At 35.9% G+C, this 17,692-nt stretch overlaps 1 protein-coding gene across 2 annotated transcripts in view; it reads right to left on the reverse strand.

Moving 5' to 3' along the window:
* The window catches only part of Octalpha2R (alpha2-adrenergic-like octopamine receptor), a 562,038-nt gene that overhangs the window by 333,871 nt on the left and 210,475 nt on the right, over window positions 1-17,692 (reverse strand). For both annotated transcript variants that reach the window (XM_074175188.1, XM_074175189.1), the window contains exon 2: window positions 8,038-8,385. In XM_074175188.1, coding sequence (XP_074031289.1) covers window positions 8,038-8,354 — 317 coding nt within the window. In that variant the 5' untranslated portion in view covers window positions 8,355-8,385. The remainder of the gene's footprint in view (window positions 1-8,037; window positions 8,386-17,692) is intronic.

Below are 17,692 nucleotides of genomic sequence, written 5' to 3' on the forward strand. Positions count from 1 at the left end.
GCTGGTAATATGATGTTGCAGGTGAATCTTACTCACTTCCTACAAGATGGAGCTCCACCGCTCTGTTTTCTTGTGAGATGATCATTGGACAGTTTACAAAACCACAAACAATCGAAACGCGTGTTTAGCTGTACAAATTCTTTCGCAAACTTTCGCACTACATTCTTTCAGTCAAACATTGGCTGAATGTAATGATCCATCAACATTTCAATATTTAGTTCATATAGTTCAACTTGAAAATCGGGGTTTTATCTGAAAAAGGTGGAACTACAGCTTTCAAACATCCAGGGAGTCCTAATATATTGGTAAAACTCTCAATATAGTTTTTTCTGCAATATGTATGAAAATTTAATACAGATTTATATTTCGAAGTGAAACTCTGAATAGCTTTCAAAATTTTACAAATAGCAGTAAGTAAATGAATCATGATTTCAGTAACTTCCGTGAAGTTGTCTGTTTTTGATTTTGAAGATCAGACACATGAAATGACGCTCTGCATCCTTGAATAACGGCCATCATTGATATTGATTTGAATTGTTGACACCGGTACAAGTCATTACTATATTTCTGTATATTTCTGACAGTCTGGAAATAGAATAGCTTGGCACAAGAACCATGAACATCAACGAACAACGCATTTTTCTTTCTTCATTTCATTCAGGAGTTGTTAGCAATCCCGAAATCATTGATATATATGATAATGGAAGATGTCTTTATTAAATTCAAGGTAAAGTAGCTAGTTTTCAGAAACTATAATTACACTGGATTACTTTTTCTTTAATGCTTATTCCATGAAAATTGCCATGAGCATGACGTTACGATTTCAATTCCACAGTTTAAATAACACTAATGGGCTTTTTATTGTTGACCTCTTTCACCATTATTGAAGAATTTTATAGCTATACACTGCAGGAAATTTCATGGCGATTCACCAACCAACTTATTGCATTTCCGTACCTGGCGATCAATACGATCCCACGACTCACTTTAGAATGAGTTTCTTCTGTGAGAGACTTACTCGGTGCACGGCAAAATGGCTACACAAAATTGAAGATGAATCGTGTTGCCACTGTCGAGTGGTAGTCACACCTGTGACTTACAATCGATAATATCGATATCACCCCGATACGAACCTGTTCTATCCCTAAAACCAAAAGAGTAATGAAAAAAAATGTAGGAATGTAGGAAGTTCGGATCGTCTTCGACATTCGTCACCGCTTAGGTTATATGCAAGTTAAATGATATTAGTTTGAAACGGCTCATTCATAAAAGTAAAAGTCATATGAGTAAAAGAATAAATTTAACTAGTTGGGACTCACATTGTCTAATATAATATAATATGATTTGAAATCTCTGAAAGAACAATGAAAATTGAAAATTGAAATGAATAGCTGAAAATAACAATTAGGTATATTAAAATAAACCATGAAATGAAAGTACAATGAAATGGAGATAAGCAAATATTGGAAATTGAACAACTAAAAATTAAATAAAAAAATGAAAAGATTTCAAACCACGTTACTTCACAACAATTCGATTGTTAGTAACCACAATCGTCTTCAGGTGATGACTGGACTGTTTCTCGAAGAGATGGCTATAGTTCATTCGAACGCTCTCATTTATCCCCTCCTTCCTCTTTCCGTTTCACCGGTAGATGAGTCCACCTATATTCTGCTCTACTGCTATTCCTGATTTGCTGGTTTCTCTTCACTATGTGTTCCTCTTGTGCTCGGCAATGCGGACTTTCAATGGCCTCTCAGTTTTACCGATCTAGAATTCACTACACTCACAGGGTATCCGGTGAATGCAATTCTTGGAATCACAGTCCGCGTTTAGTAGCCTGGTTTTCGTGAAGGTGCTACGGATGGTGTTTCCGGATCTGAAGCAGGTTCTGATATATACTAGGAGCCAATTTTTTCTTCCTTTCGGACAATCCTCTAACGTAGAAAAGGTCAAACCCTTTTTGACGGCTTCTTTTCCTTGTGAGGCGCTTGCTGTCTTCTAGCCAAAATATGTTCCACAATCACTTTGGAGTAACCATTCCGTTAAAGATCTTTCTTGATGATGCCTAGTTCCCTCTCGAGAGCTTTCTTCGTATTACTAACCCCGAAAGCCCGATCCAGTAGAGTCTTGAAACTGAATAATTTATCTTGCTCTGTGACTTATTGCCTCAGTATTTCGAAGAAATGCTTCGAATACCTCACGAAAGATGAAGTTTTTCTTGTTGTGGTTATATAATTGCAAGTAAAGAACTGAACGAATTTTGAGAAATGGAACTTCTTATGGAGTTTGGATAGTCCACACAGATGAGGAGACTTACTGTGGTGCGGTGTTAGCGATGATCTCTCCTTTTCTGGAAAATAGACTCGATGTTTTTTCAACGTCTTGTACAACTTCCTTTCAATTGATACAGTACGGTCCCGCACAATATTCGGGTATTGCCCCTTTTGAAGAACATTTCCGATTTTTTGTTCATAGAGATCAGTATCCATCACATCAATAGCGTTTCCCTTATTTGCAGGTGGGACCTTGATGGTGTTATCTCTTCGTAGGCCATTCACAGCTCTTCGTTCTCCATCGCTTATATCATTTGTTGGAACTGGTTCTCGATCCGTTTATTTCCTGATTTTCTATCTGAATTCTTATACCTCGTTATGACTGACCAATGGAGGACTGACCACTGCAGTAAATATTTTTAAATTGGACACAGATGTTGGCGCAAAGGATTTCTCTATGTCCGTGAGCGACGTTGGCGGATTCGTTTGTCCTGTTTAAGTTTTTCACTGGGCATTGTTTCCTCACCAACTTTCACCATTTCCCGTTGTGAGTATTATCCATGTCTTGGCGAATCTTCTGATTCATGATCCGTTTTCTGATCGTTTTCGAATCGTTCTGTGGGATCCTGCATCAAACATGCATCCTTCAGATAATTCAAATCATATTATATAATATCAGACAATGGAAAATTGAATTGAAATAATTTTTTTTTTTGCATATTATAACCTGTTTGTTCTTTTTGAATCAAATATTGAAATTATCGAACAGGAATAGGAATAACTTTCATTGTAAAACAACGATAAAAATAAAAACAACAATAAAAAATAATTGGCGCTCCGGGGCAACTTCATTGATTCCAGAATAGGAATTCAATAATAGCCAATATTATTAAATTATAAGTATTACACTCAAGCCAAATCTTTCTTTTCAAGATGAGTGATAATATCAGATGGAGAAGTGTTTTTTTCATGTGGTGAGTATTGCATCAGCATCCCATTCATCATCAAAATCTCTTCAATTTCTAACTGATTTGATTATAATGTCAATCTCTCCTCTAGCGGTAAAGCCGCTTGTACTGATCTTGAACACGGCCCGTAATTAAAATCTTAGTCCTTTGAGACTAGCGTTTATTCATTATCATATGAAGTGGAATCCCTCGCCAGAGTATACTCGAAGTTTCAAGTTTCGTTGGCTTTTTAATTTAACACCTCATAGGTTCGTTGTGTACTTTAAAAATTGATTTTCATCAGGAATTTTATATCAACGACATCTCTCTGTCTATGTGGTTCAGATTATTTCCTTTCGTCGAGTATACAGGTGAGGGAACAATATGAGTACTATGTTGTTTCATGGGGATTTCGTAAATAATGAAACATTGAACGATAGTTAAATGTTACAGTTGACCAATCTGAAGCCCAACATGAGTAAATTAGTTCTGAGGATCAGTGTTTTGAGTTTTGAGCACAATAATGCTATCATTACTAGTGTTTTCCTATGGATCTGGATATTTGGTGGGAGCTTTAAGTGAGTCTTCTGAAAGAAGTCAACCAAATGACGCAAAAACTTAACTAACATTTTTCAAAACAAAATAAAAAGTTTCGAATACACTGGCCTGTTACATGATGGAACTCAATAGTACTAATTTTAATAATAATCACAAATCTTCACAATATACAGTGCATTTCTTTAATGCCACCCCTTTTAGTTTTTGAACGGGTCAACTCAAAATATTGAAATTTGGGATAATGAAATTAATGCATGAATACTTTATTCTCAAGTGAAATTTACAGATGGAACTTTCAAGATGGCGACTGGCCGTCAGCATATTCAAATACAGTTCCCCTGTTGAATGTTGATCAATGAATAGAGGTCCTACAATATGGTTTCCCAATATTCCTGCCAAAACGTTAATTTTTTCTGGATATTGGGTATGCATTTCCCGGAAAACGTGAGGGTTGGTGTCACTCCAATAACGGCAATTTTGTCTGTAAACATTCACGTTTATAAAACACGTACATTCGTCACTAAAACAAATATTGTGGAGATAGGTAAGATGCCTTGCGATGGTTTCCGTCATGATTTCGCAGAATTCTGTTTTTCGATCAGGGTCATCTTCAGTTGATTGGTGTAACATTTTAATTTTAATTCATCAGTTCGGACTTCCATTGTCTTATGTAATATAAATTGATTTGAAATTCCTGGAAAAATATTAAAAAAATTAACCGAAAATAACAATTTAATTTGAACAAAAAAACTGAACGTTTTGATTGTTGGTATCCACAATCGAGACGACGTGATATAACTTGAAATCTTTTTTTATTTTTATTTTTCATTTTTTGTTAATAATAATTTTTAATTTTCAGCTTTTAACAATATTTAAATTTTTATTTTTTGGTTGTTGTTTGGTTATATTTTATTTCTTTGTAATTTCAGTTTATTTGTTCAAATATAATCGTTATTTTCGGTTGATCTTTTTAATATTTTCTCAGGAATTTCAAATCAATTTATATTATATGGAAGTCCGAACTGATGAAATACACCACGAAACATTGTCAACCACCTTCAAACAAATTTTAGTTTTGTATGGATGATACACATTCCTCTTCAAAAGTCTCCACACAATAGAAGGTGACACTTCACAAACATTCTCGACGGACTAAGTAGACTATTCAGAATTTACTACCATCTCACCAATTATTCGCATTTGCTGAAGGCTATTCGTTATGTAGGTATACTACCGGTAGTTGTGAATTTGGATACAAGTTCCCTCAAATATTTTCTACAGATTGGACTATTCGGAAAACGTTCATTGAAAATCCTTTCGGTCTCGTGAAAGTTACGCGTCACACGTACTACTAGTAAAACCGAAAACCAAATGAGAATATTCTAACTGAACAATTATGTTCATTGTCGTACTGACATTTTTTGTCGTTTTTATAAACAAAAAATCTTAACAAACCATATCAAGATGTTGGAATCGCCATACGGCAGATAAAAAGAAATATTTCTAGAAATATCGATATAAATGTCTTTGTCTTCAGGAAATTACTAAATGTTCCGCCATTTTGTATTCGTCAGGGGTTTCAAAATGATGTGTCACAAAATCCCCCTTTCCATTCAATTTTTTTCCCAGATAGCGCTCAGTCGCGATCTTGAAAGTTTCATATCTGTCAATTTCATTTCAGAATGAAGTATTCATGCATCAATTTCATTATCCCAAATTTCAATTTTTTGAGTTGTCCCGTTCAATAAATGAAAGGGGGCGGGACATTAAAGAAATGCACTGTATATTTTCGATACGCTAGTCCAACTGAGAAAACTTCTGTTGTAGTGAAACGCGTATCGAGAATAAAATCTATATTGTGAAAATTTCTGATTATCATCATGAATGAAATACAAAGTACATAAATACAATCCTACAAAAGTAACAGTGGGCTTATGGTAGCTATAATATATGTACATATACACAAAATAATCAATAAAAGATTTTAATAATAAATAACCTTTTCTCCCATTATCATACTAGCATACATAGAATTTAAGTGATAACCTAAGCTTGTCTCTAGTTGTTCGTCATTATTGAATAGTTCAAATTAGATGAGTTTAAGTTAGCACTTCTGACGGCTGTCCCGAGACGCACACGTTTATTTTGTTCTCGCTATTTTACTGTCTTCACAATTATTTGAAAAAAAAATCAATTTCATCGTCTGTTTCTGTCGACATCGATAGTTATGAGAAGAACTTTGACACCTGTCTAGGACGTTCAACAATTTAGAACAAAAACAACAAAAAACAAACATTTCCTCGTATAGGACGAAACTGTAGTAACGTTAATAACAAATACAAGTGGTATAAAACATATACAGTTTTAATTCTCATTTTTCATAATGATTTCCTCCCACATAGTAACGGCTACATCCATCAACCTATTTAAAGATACGTATCTGTTTAATTTCTTCTGATAGGCCAATATATTACATGAGCCAAGTTACTGATAAATAAAGTTATTTTGTGAAAAATACTTTGGATTTACGTAGTGACTTACCGGGGTGAACTGAAAAGTGTGCTCTTTCAGTTTATAAAAGGTGAAAATTCATTAAGCTGGGGCCAAAAAAATCGTCTTTCTTGAATTGAGATCAAACAGTACTTTGTGAATCTCTGGAGCATTCATATTTTCACAGAATCCAATTGGAAATATCATATGAATCATGGGATGAAAAAATTCAATAAAATTAATAAAATATGCTACTCAAGTTATAACAGAGATTAAAGTAATTAGGTATTATTCTCATGATATGATGATAATGAAATATTCATGATTCAGAAAAAACTCAAAGCAAACAGTGCATCAGTTCTAGAAATTGATGGAAATGTCAGTGTATCCAGTTTTTTTTGGAAGGAGCATATTTTTAGAATATAGTTTTTAGGAAAAAAAGGTTTTCTACTTCTCCATCTTCCTACAAAATAATGTGAGAAACTTCCAAGAAAGCCCCTCTTGAAACAACTACTGTCATATAAACATTGAATTACACGCCTTTGACTGTGTGTGTTATAAGGGTTTGCTGGCCAAACTTCAATTCTTTGGCTTGTCGGATCATATTTGTCAATGGCTCTCCAGCTTCCTGAAAAAACATTCCCTGCAAGTGGCCGTCGATGGATATCTCTCGAATACTTTCACCACCAAGGCTGATGTTCCCTAGGAATCCATATTGGAAGAAACTAATAATCCACTACATTGCTTTGCCGACGACAGCACACTTTTCTCGTCATTCCATTTGGATTCCAGGACATCGGCTGCCAATACATATCTTCACCGGCAGCAGGAGGTTGAATATCTTATTAAGAATCCAGAGGTGATTTCGAATTGAAGGGAAAGTACCCAGATTCAATTCAATGTCACGAAAACCCAGACGTCGGTTTTCTCTAGAGAGATAAATGTCTCCGAACCGGATATGATGATGTCAGGACAGACCATTCCGCTTTCTGCTTAGCTAAGTTTGTTGTGGGTCAAAAAGGATACCAATATGGCTTGGCACAATCATGTCGCTCAAAAGTTTGGAACACTGTTTCGAACAAAAAAAATGTACACATCTAAGCACCTTATGATGCTTCGTGCAGCTCAGATCAGACCTTGATTGGAGTTTTTGTTCCCATGTACGGAGCTCCGCCGCCCAGTATACCCTAAAGCTGCTGGATTCCATAGATTAGAGAGCTATCCGCCTGGTTGGAGACACCAACATCACTTGCATCCTTGATGGTTGAAGATTTATAGATACTTTCACGGGAAGTGTTCAAGTAACTTGGCACATTTCATCCGACCAGGAGCGGTACATATCACAAATACGTGATGGACTGTGGCTGCTCACCGTTTTGAGATTCAACTCAGTACACTTCAAACTTCATTATTTGGGAACTCTTTCTTGTGGAGAACTGCAATCATGTGAAATAAACTTCCTGAGAACGTTCTTCTAAAGGAATTCATTCTCAAGCGATTCAAATCCAAGGTGAATCGCTACTTTCGCACAGTCACCGTTCTTAGAGCGCCTTGAAGATTTTTCTGTAGTGCTTTTGTTTCGTCTAAAAAATGTCTACTACTTCCATACGAACATTAAATTACACAAAAAAGCCCTTTTTCCTATTCAGTTTTCATTTTGTATTGTGTGACTTGTTGATAACCTCCATACAAAACTAAAAACAAAAAATGTTCGACCCATCCTTATCAATATTCTTATCAGATGTAGAGTGAAACTATACACTTACCACCAAGCTCCGAAAATCCAGTATCCCATCAACTCATTTGCTAATGAAAACGGCATTATAACTAATCCAAGAAAAAAGTCAGCTACGGCCAAAGACGCTATGAACCAGTTCTGAATATTTTTCAATGCTTTTTCCGTTGTTATCGCTATTATCACCAACATATTTCCGACCACCACAACAATCATGAGCAGGGTCACCACAATGGATGCCACCACGATTTGTGGAAGAGTGTAACCGCTGGGATAATGAGGTACGGCAACTGTCGTATTTGATCCGTTTCCCGTTGTATTGTCGACCAGGAAAAAGATTCCATCCATAGCAGCTAAAAACGTCGCGTTTGGTAGTGCCCTGAAAAGAAAATAACTCTCAGTAACGTTCGTTATTAAAATTTTTCATCAAGATATAGTTTGAAATGAGAAAGACAAAAAAGATGATGATTAACTTATGTTTCTTTTCACTTTTTTCTTTCATTTATTGTGATTTTTTTACTTTTATTCTCTAGATGAAACAGAATTCACATATTGTCCCCCTCCCCTTCAACTGTTAAGTAACTGCGAGATTCGCCCTTAAAATGTTTTTATTCCCAAGTGGAATTTGAAACTTATTATCGGGCGAATAATCGGAAGTATCAAATTTATGAGTTCTGAATAGACGTCTTCACACGTTATTTTGTAGATGAAGTTATCTGTATCTGTATACATTAACTTGCAATTTTCTATATCTAGAGTGGGCACCATGAAATCGTAATGGAAATCAAACATGCATGTTTTTGAAATATATAAAATTGCCATTCCGATGAACAGAGGTTTATTGAAAATAAGTTCAGTATTTTTCAATTCAATAGCCACCAAGTCTGTATCGAAAACGATTCGACTCTGAAATCGGGGGCTCGCAATCAAATTTTTGGCGCCATAACGACCGTTCCAGGAATTCACAAGTTTGACCACCCTGTTTAACCGAATGTTCTCCATCGTTTTCCCAAGAATAGCATTTACCAATAATTTATATAGATTTTTGCCAAAAGAACTGGTGGCTGCAGCCCTTAGACGAGTATTCAACTCGATGTAAGAACGCAGCCGTGCAGATTGTTTGAATTTTATAACCCGATGAATTTTAGTTAGAATCAAACCGTTTTTCAATGCTTGTTTCAAGTTGCAATGATGCAAAATATATTTGTCTTTATTATACACGGTACCCATTAATTTTTTTTGTTTGGAATTTGGTGGTGTTTGATGCTCTGGACAAAACGGAAAATCTTTATGTGAATCATGTAATCTCTCAGGGTATTCCAAACCAACTTCCAATATGTAGCCTTCTGAAGCATTGTCAGGAATTTCAGTTACATCTTTATCAAAATTTTCCACCCACTGAAAACCGTCGTAAGGTAAAAATTCTGACATTGCTCACCCATATAAATTATCAACGTCTGAATATAAAAGATATTTCGAAGGTTTTTCGGGATTGTATGCTTCCATATATTTATCGTCTGCTTCAGAATATCTATTCGAACAAACCGATATTCCGCCCCTTGTCCCCTTTTCTACAAACATAATCATGTCAATGTCTTTTAAAATTTATAATTTACACTTCGTATACTTCAACATGGCATCCCACATGTACCCAGACATAGTATAATACCATGCGGGGTCCAACCCATAAGTTGCCATTCTTTTTTGAAGAAAATTTTCAAAAACGTCTGCCAGTAATAAAATATCTGTTTTCAAATATAGGTCCGCATACGATCCCAAATTTGTAATTTTGAATGATTCCCAAACATTTTGTGCGTGAGCATATTTCTCTTCTGTTATGTATTCATGATTTAATTTATTATAGAATTCTTCTCGTGATGTTAACTCATTGATGTTCAAATTTTCCATGGTATCTATATAATCATACGGAAATACCTCCTTCCTGCTGAGAAGAGCGAATTTCTCATCATCTAAATGACTAAATTCTTTCTTTAAAATTTCCAAATGATTTTGATCCAATGTGGATACTAATTCATTCAACGATGTTCCCATGAATCGAAAAGAATCTATAAATCGGAATTTAACTTTAGTTTCAGCATCCTTCTGTGTAAAGGAAATGTATTTTTCTTTATTTGAGGGAAGTATGCTCACATAGCCTTTTTTTGCGATATCTCTAATAATGAAGTGACTGTCGTAGCCTGAAAGATTATGAAAAGTGGGTACCACGAATAATTTTCGAAAATTGACATTACAGGGGCTTGGTGCGCTAAACCGCGGACCGCCCCCCTATAGTGATCGTGATCGTACACAATAACATCTTTGGAGGCGAACAGTTTTTCGCAAATATGACAAGTCGTTGCAGCACCGATATCATTTGAAGGCACTGTCATCGGCACAATATTCTTAATTTTGGTTTCAATAAATTTTGCAATATCAGACAACTCATCGGCAAACCATTTAATACAGTCTTCACCTCGATAGCTTTTGAAATGAGAATGACTGTCGTCATAGGAACACTTGAAGTAGTAGCCTGCACTGAAAGATACCAAGTAAGCATCATCAGGAAATGACTAAAGTCCATGCTTTGTCATATGAAGATTCATTTTGAGAATTTTCAGATTCTTAAACGGAACCTTGTAGAACACTCAACCTAACTTCTGTTACAGAGTAGTGTCGGTCAGCTAATCAGAATGGAGGAATCAAATATCGTTCGACTGACTGTGCTGAATGAAATTGAACTGGAGAATGTGGATCGAATAATAATAATAATAGTGATAAAACATTAAAATCTTGAAAGTGACGTAGTCAGCGTGGGATGTGGTGGCGTGTGTGAGGGTTTGTGGAAATTATTACAATTATTACAGTTATTACAAAAAATAATAGCGAAACTGTCAGAAGGGCACTTGTATTATGGTCCTGTAAGTTCGCAAATAGAATGCTTTTATTGTAAAAATAAATGATTTTTATTCAAGATGTTGTTGTTTCAATCATTATTTAAGGAGATGTCATACTGACATTATATCAGTCATGTCTATGATATTAACGCTAACGAGTCGTTCTTCGACGCTCTTCATCGCTTTCAATCCACCGATTCGATCAGATTCTGATTCTGAATATACTTTGGCTTTGCTCAGTTTCCATTCGTACAACAGTATACCTAACATTGAAGAAGGTACGAAATTCAACTACTATGAAAACGCTGACAAAACTAAACAGAAAAGCATCGATATACCTGTTGGATCTTACGAAATTGATGACATTGAAGAATTAATAAACAAATACATCACGCCTAAAACGTTCAAGGAAAACCCTGAGAATTTTTTCTATCAAAAACCGAATATTAATACTCTGAAAAGTGAAATATTCTGTCTGAAGCACTCGATTGATTTCCGACCTGCAAATAGCTTGACTCACATACTGGGGTTTTAATCTACTCTTCTCAAGCCAAACTTACATCATGAATCCGATCTACCTGTGGATATCATTAAAGTACGCACCATACACATAGATAGCAACATTACGTTTGGAGCCTTCTACAACGACACACCGACTCATACGATATACGAATTTGCTGTTGGTGTTGATCCTGGGTATGCAATTGACGAAACACCTAATCACCCCATTTACTTACCTATTGCACATAGAGACGAAATAAACAATATTACGCTGCGAGTGCTAGACCAAAATTCTAGGCTCATGGATTTCCGAAACGAAGCAATAATAATTCGCTTGGAATTGAAGCGGAAGTATGGTGCCTACTATCTATAAAAATAATTCACCTCCGTACCCCAAGTCAGTCTTCACCAAGACCTTCACTAGTCGACAACTATTGACAACGGAAAATAAATTGTTTCCGGAATCTCATGGTTATCATGTTGGCCAATCAAGTGTTCAATATTTTCCAAAAACGGCAAATCGGTGAGTCCATGCAGAAGGTAGAATGGCGGACCTACTATCTATATGTCAAATCTTTCCGCAACAACGATGTTATTGAAATCAACATCAATCAATATGATGCCTACGATGCTTTGTACGATAGTCTGCTGTTCATTAGTGCAAAAGTTGAGACGACCAAAGGGGACGGTAAGGTGTCATTTGTAAACAATTCTGGCGCTTTCATGTTTCAATCTGCTAGTTATGAGCGGAGTGGTAGGGAATTGGAAGCAGTTCGTGAACTTGGAATTGTTAGTACTGTTAGAAGCTTTCTCATCTACACCGACGAAGATATCAAACACTTGGCCACCTCCGGTTGGACTTTTCCCAACAATACAGGCGTCATCAACACAACTCATCTAACATTCAACATGCTCATACCCATCAAGCATTTTTTGAATATCTTCAACGATTATCAGTGTGTTTTCTACGGTAAACATACCATTCGATTAGTACGAGCTGGAGATGATAGCAACGGTTTCAAAAAATAGAAGAGACTCCTACTGCACTAACGCCGAAAACGGAAGTTAAATTGAAAATTGAAAATATCGAACTGAAAGTTAAACGAATCTTTCCGCATGATCAAATTGAATTGCAACTTTTGAAAGCTAACCAAGCAGACACTCCTATTCTCATACCGTTCAGAAAATGGGAACTTCATATGCTGCCTGCTCTCACACAAGGTGCAAAAAATAAGATATAGGCCGTCAAGACCTCCTCGTTCCTCGACAGCCCTCGCTATGTGATTGTATGTTTCCAAAAAAATCGTGACCACACTAAAGTCAAAAATGATCCAACAATATTCAATCATTTGAATATCACCAATATAACGCTCACTCTAAACGGTGAGAATTACTCCGAGAAAAATATGCATTTGAATTTTGCAAAGGGGAATTTTTCGCAAGCTTATTTCAACTACTCACAATTTGGTCTCAGCTACAAAATGACTAATCAACATAATACTCTTCTCACTTCCACCGTCTTTACGGACAAAGCTTTCTTTGTCATCGATTGTTCCAGAAGGGAAAAGAGCATCAAAAGTTCCAGTGTTGATATAAAACTTGAAATCGAAGCATCCGAGGGATTTCCTCAAAATAATAATAATAATAATAATAAATGTTTTTATTGCTACACAAAAAGCAGTTACAAAGAACAAGGTTGATTGATGTTATGTAGCAAATGGCATCGTTCGCTCTTCTATCTTCTGAGAAAGATAGAATAGCGCTCTTCCACACCTATTGCATACAAGAGCCTATTGCATAATTGTGCACGACACTGTCATAGAACACCTCCCACTCAGCGAAATTATTGAAAAATGGAACTGAAAATGTGATTTTGCTTCAGTATCAATCGAAGAGTCAACATAAGAATAGCTGTTGTAGATATTCAAGGCTTCACCGTCGAGCAAAAATTCCATCCTAAAGAAATAGCCATTAGGATTGGAATTCAGTGTAGTAACTTTTTACTGCTGCCAAACACACCATTTTCCTATTTGAATACCGTATTGAGGTATTCCTCTGGCTTTGTGGAATATAATTAATTGGATGCCATCCTCACGGAAAATCTACAAGATGTCGATGTCATTTATGTGCGAGGACATCAAAAACATGACTTTCAAATTGAAAAATTTCACGAGTTGAATATACCTACACGCGTTGTGAATTTGGAGGGCTATGACAATACAACTTGGATGGTTTCCACATCAGACAAGAACGAAGGTGTCTTACACTGTATGCATCACATTCGCAAGCGAACCAACTACAATTGCAGTCTCCGAAACGTAGATATTTTATACAAATGGCTTTGTGATATATTACCAAAATAAAAATGTATAATAAATTTCTATTCAAAATCATTTCTCATTTTATATCTAAACTCACCGCCTTATGATACCCTAAACAAAAATATATAACGTATGCAAAACGGTCGAAAACGCCCGAAAAACGATCGAAAGCGCACGTAAAACGCACGAAAACGCACGAAAAACACACGAAAACGCACGAAAAACGATCGAAAACGCACAAAAACGATCTAAAACCCATGATAAACGATCGAAAACGCACGGAAAACCGTCGAACTTATGGAAAACCACGTATTTTGAAATGTCATTGTTGAATACTTCGCCCCCCCCCCATAGCACGCACGTTGAGTTCACAACGCGTAACCCCTTGACACTCTTGGGTATCCTCTTCCCCCCGATGCTGCTAACTTGGTTAACAAAGATACGAGAATTAGTGCCCTTTTGGCATGTTGGAATGCTAGACTTCTGTTGAACCGACATGTTTTTTTCTTAAATGGTATATTTTGACGCACCCTGTACACTTCGACGCAATGGCATTTTCCTTCAAATGATGTATTTTGAGACATCCCGTACACAGTCGTATTCCTAACCCTTCATTTTCAAACCGGCAACGCTACATTACTCCATAAACAATGATTTGTTGTACAACTGGCAACACCTGCTTGCGCTAGCAACCGGTAAAACCTCGATACCATCTCCATCTCTCTTTGCCTCGATTACGTCACACGCGTCTCTCGCTCTTACACACACACATACACATCTTTACATAAAATATTAATTATCTCCCAAATCTAAGTATATTTTTCTATCTTCAACATGATAATGACGATTACAACTTCCCTTACATTCTACGGAAATCAAAAAAAATGTGGTCAAGTATATAAATGAATCAATTTCGGTCCCGACAAGTTTTACGCTGTAAATACCCAACATTCGCAATTACTTCCAATATCTTACCTTGGTGTAGAGGCTAAGGACAATGTCTACCGCACGGACGTCCTGGGTTCGATTCTCTTGACTATAAACTTTTTTTAATTGGGAACACGTGACCGAAACGTGACAAGAGGGCCAAGGGGTAATGCGGAGTTTCACGAGGGCCTGAGCGGTGATGTGGAGTACTAATGGGGGGCGAGGGCAAGGGGGCCGAGTTCCATACGTGAATCGCAACGATACTCGTTCCATCCTGCGTCGATGACGTCACACGTTTCTCTCTTCCACTCACTAAAGTTTCTCTCTGAAATACTTACCAGCGACGCATGACCTTGAAGTGCGCCAGGAACAAGTTTGTTCATCTACTGATGTCTTGTCTGTGTTTTTGTGAAAGAGTTCTCTATGTAGAAACAGTCAGCGACAACAGCAAGAAACTGTTCAGATATAACATATCTGTAATTTGTATTCTGTTCGAAAACGTTTGGTTCCCGTATATTCAACAAGTTCTCAAGTTCGTGATTGGATGATCTCAGATCCATATCATTGATCAAATCATTCATGATTTCATCCGGACCATAATCTTTCCATTTTCTCAACAATAATCTCATCTAGTATTTTGGTTTTTTTGTTGTCGGTCCTTCCGCTCAAAAGATTCGATAACGAAAATCTCAGCTCATTATAAAAACATAATCTAGAGGAGGATGGTGAACACTTTTTCTGTATTCGCCTACTATTATCAGTAAACACAAAATTTTCAGAAATATCATTGCATTAAAATGAAAATATTGTTGTCAGGTTGTAAATCTATACAATTCATCATCTGATAAAATATATAAAATCACAACCTGACAACATTTTTCATTAGTTCGGATTAGTTCGGACCATTGTCCAATATTATATAAAATGATTCGAAATCCCTAAAAGAACCAATACAAATGAAAAATTAAAAACAATAGGTGAAAATAACAATTATATTAAGCAAAAAAACCTGAAATCAAATTACAGTAAAATAAAATGCAAGGAGGTACAAAATAGAACAATTGAACAAAAAATAAAAAATCAAGAGATTCCAAGACGATTGTGGATAGGTACTAACAATCGAAACTTCGGGAAGTAACTTGGCTTGAAATCTCTTAATTTTTTAATTTTATTTTTTGTTCAATTGTTCTATTTTGTACTTGCATTTTATTTCACTGTAATTTCATTTCAGAGTTTTTTTGCTTTGTTATTTTCAGCTGTTGTTTTTGATTTTTCATTTGTATTGGTTCATTTAGGAATTTCAAATCATTTTATATAATATTAGACAATGGAAGTCCGAACTAATGAAATTCATCATGAAACATTGTGAATCACCTTTAAACAAACAATGGTTTTGTTTTTAATGCAATGATATTTCTGAGAATTCAGTGCCTACTATCATGGAATTTTAATATATCGGAAAACGACGTGAATTTTTGATTGTTGCATGTTGTACCTATTTGAAAAACATGTTCCAGGAGAGTTCAAAATGAAATGAACTCAGAAGAAACTGGTTTGAGTGAAAAATGTTCAAATAGGTTCAAATAGGTTATACTCTGTACGGAGTCAATCCAAACAGCTGAATGGGAGACTAATATTCGGGTCTGATAAATTTACTAGTTGATTCCTCTATAGAACCTCCCACATATAATTATCAGACGTCGTATGAATTTTTTACCCCCCACTCACAGTATGCCAGCCACATCTGGTTCGGTAACTATTAAGTTTTTATGCCATTCGAACTGACTTCATATAAACTATACCATAATACTATCAGGCAATGTTGAATACTATTCAGGTCTCAGTAACTAGGTTTTTCAACTGAAATTGGTTGGGAACAAAGCACTTTTGAATTCCACAGGTATAATAAATATCTACATTAGAATAAGGCCCACCATCGCCGTGCCCGTCAGAGGGCGCTAGAGGGCGAGAAGTCAACACCAGTTTAACATTAAACATCTATTCAAGTATTAAGAGATGTATGTTCGATTTTGGCTCATTTCAGGTTCGTTTTGCAAGTTTTTGGCATATAAATTAGATCTCAATAACATGACCCTTCATTGCTCAGGGCGTCTCCGATCCGTGAGTGGATTCGATCGCTAATTTACAGATGATAAACATGCCAAATGGCTTATCGGTTGTGAAACGCATTCCACTCCTAATAATTACGAGTTGGCAATGAAATCCAACTGAGAAGGAAATGATTAAATGGAAAAATAAATCGAGGAAATATGAAAAATATCAGTTAGAAAAAGATATTCGAAAAATGAGATCAAAAATAAACATAGACTAAAAAAGAATACATTAATGGATCGAATAATTAGTAGTTCAGGTTAAGAATATGTAAAAAATTAAAAATAAAGCTAAACCAGTTATCGACTGATGGTAATTGTGGATACTAACAATTGAAACATTTTGTAGCTGTTAAATTTTTATTATTCATTGTCACTTTCACTTTTTGTATTTTTTTTTATTATTCATCTTCATTTCGGTACTGAAATTTTGAATATATCAAACCTTCCATTCATAGTTTTTTTATATCCTACTTCTCATAGATTTCTGTTAGGACACACAAAAACTCTATCTAAGCTGCAGTACCGCTTTTAATACGGTCCACCCTGGTAATCATCCATCTTAAACCTGCCATCTTCAACAGATTTTTTAACTCCCCGTCTGATGATTCGAAAAAGTTCCTGATTTCCATAAATGAACAACGAAAGAACCACGAGAGCTGACCTCACGCCCCTCAGCGACCTCTCGCGGCAATAACTTTCGTGGCTACCTTCATTAGGTCGGGATAACTTTGGAGCCTTTTTACGAGTTCTCTAATCAATCCACTGATCAGGATAGTGTTCATTCACTGCCTTGCAGTAATAGTGCAGTAATAATTCACGACAAACCCTGTAGAAACTAAAGAAACTAACTATTTTCAGAAAGTCTAAATACCGTGTGGAAGGTAAAATTATCTATTGAATCCAACATAGGCCGGTAAAGTTAATGAAAA

Source organism: Leptinotarsa decemlineata, unplaced genomic scaffold, assembly GCF_025532065.1.
Source record: "Leptinotarsa decemlineata unplaced genomic scaffold, Ldec_3_MD MMD2_tig00000882_RagTag_RagTag, whole genome shotgun sequence".
NCBI classification, from domain to species: domain Eukaryota; kingdom Metazoa; phylum Arthropoda; class Insecta; order Coleoptera; family Chrysomelidae; genus Leptinotarsa; species Leptinotarsa decemlineata.